At 37.4% G+C, this 7,252-nt stretch overlaps 1 protein-coding gene across 1 annotated transcript; it reads left to right on the top strand.

Moving 5' to 3' along the window:
* The first annotated feature begins 5,879 nt into the window (after positions 1–5,879).
* LOC145099748 (microtubule-destabilizing protein 60-like) lies at positions 5,880–6,620 on the top strand. Its single transcript, XM_079037262.1, has one exon. The coding sequence runs from the start codon at positions 5,880–5,882 to the stop codon at positions 6,618–6,620; it is 741 nt and encodes a 246-aa protein (XP_078893388.1).
* Positions 6,621–7,252: the final 632 nt, after the last annotated feature.

Genomic DNA, 7,252 nt, shown 5'->3' with positions numbered 1-7,252 from the left:
GCGCCCCAGAATGACTTGACATGGGTAGGTCGGCACCCCAAAATGGCCGTACCGGGTAGGTCAGGCACCCCAGAAATGTCTGGCAGTATGTATGTGATATGATTGTATGGTATGTGGTACGATGGGGAAACTCACTAAGCTTAGTGCTTATAGTTTACAGTTTTGGTTTCAGGTACCTCTTCGTCGGAGGGGAAGGAGCTGGCGCGGTAGCGATACATCATACACACACATTGTTTTTTGCATTTATGGGATTGTTCTAGGATTTATACTCTAACATTTGATTGATTACATGTTTTGATTTTCAGACATAGTAAATGTTTATGAAATGGTTTGATCAGACAATTTTTATTTGCAAATGATTTTACTAAATATTGATCCAAAAATGAACATTTTGGACGTGAAAAACTGGTCGTTACATAAATGGGCCATAGTTTGGTCCTTTTATGATTATGTGATATTAGGCCATTAGAATGTTGAATGTTGGACTGGACTAAATGGTTGGGTCTGATGGTAAGACCTGATAAATGTTTGGACCCAATTTGGAAAATTGGGCCATGTGTTGGGCTTTGACCCATCGTGGACTTTTGGGCCTTTGGATTGGGCCTCAGGCTTGAATCAAGCTAATATAGGGTTAAAGTTGTCTTCTACCCCAACATGGACTTATGGTTATGTGTTGGAACCCAATTATTAATTGGGTGATGTTTTGATATTGACGGTTCAGGAATCTGTCAACCAACAGCTGGGATTGTGTCTACGGGACTTCAGCAGTGTGAGGTGAATTACCTTCCAGTAGCGGCGGGTCTACGGCCACAATGTCGGCCCACTAGTAGGAGTTTTATGTTAGATGATTGTCTTTGTGATATTCATCTAGGTTTGCTACTACCTGATATGTTTATGTGCTAGCATGATATGTTATATGTGATAGTGGTAGTAGGAGGGGAATAGTCCCCATGTTCGGTTGTTAGGACCGAAGGGTAGGTCGGGCACCCCCGATATGCCTGACATTATGTTTATGCTATGTCCTTATGTGGTAGTAGTAGGAGGTGAAATAGTCCTCGTATCTCGGTCGTAAGGACCGAAGGGTAAGTCAAGCACCCCAGAATGGCTTGACTTGGGTAAGTCAAGCACCCCATAATGGCTTGACATGGGTATGTCAGGCACCCCAGAATTGCTTGGCAGTATGTTTATGTTAAGTTATTATGTGGTAGTGGTAGGGGTGAAATAGTCCCCAGTAGTCGGTTGAGATAGACCGACGGGTAAGTCAAGCACCCCAGAATGGCTTGAACTGAGTAAGTCAAGCACCTCAGAATGGCTTGACATGGGTAGGTCAGGCACCCCATAATTGTCTGGCCGTAAGTTATTGTATGGTGTGTGGTATGATGGGGGGATTCACTAAGCTTCGTGCTTACGGTTTTTAGTTTGGTTTTAGGTACTTCGTTTTCAAAGGAAAGGTGTCGGCTCGATCGCAGCGCATCACACCATGTTTTCCGCACATGAGATCTTTGGGATTACACTCTGATATTATTCCATGATAAAGTGTTCCGATTTCTAAGACTTTGGTTTTGACATCAGATGTTATTACGGATGTTTTTATACTTATTGTTTTATAATAACTTATTTATTAATGAAATTTTTGGCCTTGAATTTTGGGATGTGACATCACTGGCATGGTATAACTAGGGATGAGCGTATGGAACGGAGAACCGGTCGAATCGGGACCGGGATGATATTCTTGTAAATTTTTAGAACCGGGAACCGGTGGGAACGGAAACCGATAGAACCGGCAAAAACCGGAATCGTATGTTGTTATTTCTCGATGACCAATTCCAACATTGAAGACACGACAAGAAGCGGTAGGAACCGGAACCGGTAGAACTCGAATAGATAGAACCAGGGGTCCGCTTCGGTTCTTATTTTCCACCGAGTTTGGTTCACAGTCCGGTTCTAGTTTGAACTGGTTCCAACTGGATCGGCTCCTTTGATCATCCCTAGGTACTACTCTTAGATATTGGATCAGGGCTTTTTGTGTTTGGTTATGTCCCATAAGAGCATTATTTATAGAATGCTAACAGAGGAAGCCCTCATAATTAAGGGAACATATTTAGTAAAGATACTAGGAAGTGTGAAACCGTTTCCAAACTTTCAACTAATTAATATTTTTTCAAATTGAAAAACATATCTTTAGAAATCATTAAGACAAAAAGTAAAAGTTTGAGTTGCACGACCATACTTAAACTAAAGGGAGTTGCACGACAAATTTTTTCAAAACAACTTTATTTAATAATTATTTAATAACAACCTAGAAATTCTATTAATTTAAGATAGAAATGCATTAAAAAAATACCTAATAATAACAATAATAATAATAATAATAATAATAATAATAAAACACAATGATATAAGTTATAAATTATATATTATTATTATTTCATGCTCTTGAACCGTATAGTAAGCTACATCTTAGGTTATGTTTGGCGTGCCACAACTAGCTGATAAACTATTTTATTTTTCAAGCTTTTTTATGTTGTCGTGTATGCAGGGGCAGATTTAGGAGGATTCCGGGGTAGCACCAGCAACCGCTAACTTTTCCGGCCATAGTGGAAAAATTTTTGAAATTTTTTAAAATTTTTATTTTTTTTACTTTCGTGCAACCTCTAACTTTCCTGTGCAACCTCTACTATGAAATCATGCGTCCGCCCTGCGTGTATGGTAAGCCAAAAACTAATTTAAAAGTTAGCTTTTTAAATAACTACTTAGACAAACTTTTTTAGAGTTTTGTTTACAAATTTTCAAAAATACCCCTAACTAATAATAGAAACTCATTCATTTATAATGTCATTTTATGTAATTTTATATATTTCAGCTAGTTTTTCAATTAGTTTTAACCAAACGTCATTTTTTATCAGCAAGTTTATCAACTATCAACTAACTTTTTATTTAACAACTAGCTTTTCAGCTAATAGTTAGCTTTTCAGCCGTTACGCCAAACATATCCTTAAGCTAACTAGTATGGGGTATCAACGCTATGAATAGGTATTGTAGGGCTGGTTTATGTGTTTATAAACAAAGTTAGAGCTTAGGCCCCCAACTTCTAGAGGGCCCCACTTAACCCAAATATTCAATATAGTCTAATCTATATTCGTTGAATTGTTATTCGCTGCACACGCCTCATAATCCCTTTATTCTTCTTCTACAAGTGACGATCACAGTTCTTTTCTTATCAGGGGCTTCTCAAAATTATCGGACTCTGATTAGCGATTCCGATATTCTTCTTGTTGATACTTGAAAATCTGAACCACTGGAACACTCTTCCTTCTCCATTCTTGGCTTCTCCACAAGTTCTGATAACTCCATTGTTTAAAATTTTCTAAATTATGATGATACAAGGCTGTCATTGAATCGGTATGTGGAATTTTTTCACTGTTCACTTTTTATTTTTCAATTATCTGTTGTCATCTGATTACTTGATCAGGAATAATACTTATAACTTTTTAGTTTTTTATTTTTTTTAGTTATGTGAGTTTTGATTCCATTGACATTTTTCATTGATTACAACATATTACATTTACAAAATATACAATTAGAGAGTGAATCAGGTGTGAACAAATTTCAGCATTTAAGTTTTCAGTTTTTTAGATTTGAGCTTTCCATTTATCTTCTAGTTCTATTCTCAAACTAGGTGTAAGACCCATGTATTACATGGGTTCATTTAAAAGAAAAAATAAATATGAAACTTTTAACATTTAAGAAATTTGAATTTATAAGAAAAAAAGAAAAATATTGAATTATTAAAATTAAAATGTTATTGTTATTTTTTTAAAATTTAAACTAATAAATTAGATAAATAAACATAGGAAACTAATGAGATTTTAATTGGACAAAATTGCAAAAATGGTCCCTATGTTATGCAATTTTTTGGGGTTTTAGTCCAAACCACGAATTTTGTAACACCGTAAAAATTAAAACAATTTTTCGCATTTCCAAACACATTTTCACAAATTAATTCATTCATAAAATGTCATAGTATCATGTCTTTTGTTTCACAAATATCTCCCAAGATCAAATAAATAAAATCCCATATGTGTGTACGAATCAAGCCGACGTCTTCCCGCGATCACCACTGGTACCTGAAACACATAACACATAACACTGTAAGCATAAGCTTAGTGAGTTCCCCAAAATACCACTCTAACACATAATAGCCACTCGAGGCTATAACTCTGTTGACCCTCAGGTCTATGTGTCTCAGTGGGGCCCTCCAGCCCCAACTCTCTATGGGCCCTCTGGCCCTAACTCTGTGGACCCGAAGGTCCTAACTCTGTAACTCTGAATCATGCATAGCACATATCACAATAAATCATAGCACATAAATAACATGCAATTACACTGGCATATAACTCTAAAATACTCTATCACATAACTCTGTCACCACACTAGGTAAAGTATAGTGAGAAGACTCACCTCGGGTATCTTGGTAAATCTCTGACTCTGTAAACGCTGGCCTAGCCTCCGCCTAATCATATGAAATAAATACTCTAGTTAATATAACTCTCATGGGCTAGACTATGCTCTCTTATGACACTCTCAGAAGGGTAAAAGACCATTTTACCCCTCTCATAACTCAAAAGACCCCACAATAGACCATACCCTAACAGTCAACCAAAAGTCAACTTTTCGGGTCACGCTGTGCGTACCAGATGTGTACGCTGAGCGTACCCGGCTGCATCTCAGAATCGGGGAACGCCACCCAGTACGGGGCTCGTATTGGGATTACGCCCGGCGTACTCTTCTGCTTCAGCCCCTTAGCTCTTGAGGTCTTAAACAGTTAGATCTGACCACATCTAAGCCTCTTAATACATAAAGTTGATGACTTTAAGCCTTTGCATGGCTGGATAAGTCACCAACTCTCACAATATTCCATCCTTTAACTCTAGAAGGCTTATTACACAAGCATGACCTCAAACTAACATCCAAGATGGCAACTTTATGGTTCTAAATCACTAATACCACTAAAAAGGGACAGATCTCGGACCATGGAGCACTTTACACTCATAAAGTCTCCACCTTTGGGGTTTTTAGCCCTAGACATGGCACATGCAACAACAACCAAAAGAAGAGGAAAGTTTTGAACTTTATACCTCCAAGTGTAGCCCTTTTCTCTGTAGATCTCAGATCCAAAATCGCACCTCAAGATTTAGCTTCCAAGAACTCCTTTCCTTCTCCTTCACTAAGTCACCAAAGCACAAAAAGCTCCAATCAACACTCTCACACACTAAGGACGATGGGGTATCTCTTTTAGGGTTTCACTCACTGATATGGAGGCTGAGAAATGAGCCTTAACAACCTTTAAATAGTGCACAATATGGATTAGGGGTTTTGCATATTGGCCGGGTACACCCGGCGTAACTCTGGGTACGCCCAGCGTACCTTGGCGACACCGCGTCCAATTTAAGCGCATGAGTATGCGCAGCGTACCCCTCTGGTACGCCCAGCGTACTCACTTGCTAAAGAAAAACTCCACTCAAGGACTAAACATGACCAATCCACAAAGAACAAGGATGAAAGAAATATACTTGAATCTCGGGGTATTACAAATTTTTTGGATTGGTGGTCATTTTGAGGTAGTTTGCTTGTGATTTTGGTTATTCGGTAAACTAAAAAGACTAAATTGCCCTTATTTGATTTATTTTCCATTTTTACTTTTTTTCATATAAATATTTATATATAAAAAATAAAAATAAGGGCCCACATACTCTCGCTCTCCTTTCTCTCTCTCTCTCTCTCTCTCCCTCTCTCTCTCTCTCTCTGATAAACTGAATCCCACAAGCCCCGCCATCTCTCTCTACAACTAATCTCCTCCTTATTCCGACGATTTTCCGATGGAACCGTATGGCAAGAACGCCAGAGCAGTGCCAGTGACACCATCGAAGTCGAAGCATTCCAACAAGTCAAAGCTACCAGAGAATATAAACCCTAACGTTACTAGCCCTAATCTGAAAGCCTTAAATTCCCCATCACTCAAATCAACAACTAAAGTCCAAAAATTGGCGATGAAGAAACCTAATCATATCTCTTTGCCTTCTCCCAAGAACAAGATTCGGGAGAGTAACTTTGTGGTGGCGAAGAAGAATTCAAAGAGAGACAAGGATAAAATCCCGATTTTAGTCGATTGTAAGTGTAACGCTAGTGGTAATTTAGAAAAATGTTTGTGTGTTGCTTATGAGACTCTTAAGGCTACTCAGGAAGGGTTTCTCAATCGGAGTGAAGTTTCTATTCAAGAAGAAAACCCTAGTTTACCTATAGGTCTTCAAGGACAATCCGAAGAAGATGACATTTTTGAGATGTCCGGTGATAAGAGGAGAAAGGAGAAATTGTTGGATGAAGCAAGAAAGACAATTCCTAAACTTGGATCCAGAAGAGTTTTGCATTTGGTCAAGGCCTTCGAGAATATTCTCACATTACCAGATTCAAATGAGGATGAACTCGAAGATCAGACAAACAACAATCTTGAAAGACGATTCTCTTCTACTTCATTCAACCCATCTGATCTCTTACTTACTCCAGAAAATCTAGGGTTTGTTCTTCACTTGATGGCACATCATCTAAAAACTTTGCCTTAAATTTTTTGTTAAAGCAGAAGAAACAGATTCATCATCTTCAAGTTTTGGAGGCAATAGATGGAAAAGACGAACACTCAAGGCTACCTCCCAGTTTATGAAGAAAGTTCACTTATAAGTTACAAAACTTGTACCTTTTATAAATTTCTTGAATTGAGCACATTAACTTATGAATATGCAACAATTAAAGAGGAAGAACAAAACAAGAAGAGTTCACGAAGAAAGTCCAGGAGATGATAATTCAACAACAAAAGCAACGAATTCCCATCCGAGAGAGAGGGAGAGACAGAGAGAGAGAGATGTGAGTCCAAATTAATTATTTATTTTCTTTTTCATTTAAATTAAATAGAATAAACATAAAAAACAATATCAGTAGGGCATTGCAGTCATTTCAATTTTACGAGGGACCAAATTTACGTACAAACATTGCCAAAAGGACCACGAAGCCAAAAAAAATCAGGGTTTGGACTAAAACCCCGAAAAAATGCATACCACAGGGATCATTTTTGTAGTTTTGTCTTTTAATTTAGAAATTTAGAAATTAGAAGAAATATCAATTAATGATATTGATATGTATTTATTATTACATTTATTACAATTAATACATTTAAATATTATATAAAATTTAATAAAAT

The sequence above is a fragment of the Lactuca serriola genome, chromosome 4, assembly GCF_051521515.1.
Source record: "Lactuca serriola cultivar US96UC23 chromosome 4, Lser_US96UC23_V15, whole genome shotgun sequence".
In the NCBI taxonomy this organism is placed as follows: domain Eukaryota; kingdom Viridiplantae; phylum Streptophyta; class Magnoliopsida; order Asterales; family Asteraceae; genus Lactuca; species Lactuca serriola.
The sequence above is the reverse complement of the archived record's forward strand: the minus strand, read 5'-3'. Positions and strand labels throughout refer to the sequence as shown.

Excerpts from the sequence above, each read along its gene's own strand:
- LOC145099748 (XM_079037262.1), top strand. The coding sequence starts at position 5,880 with ATGGAACCGTATGGCAAGAACGCCAGAGCAGTGCCAGTGACACCATCG.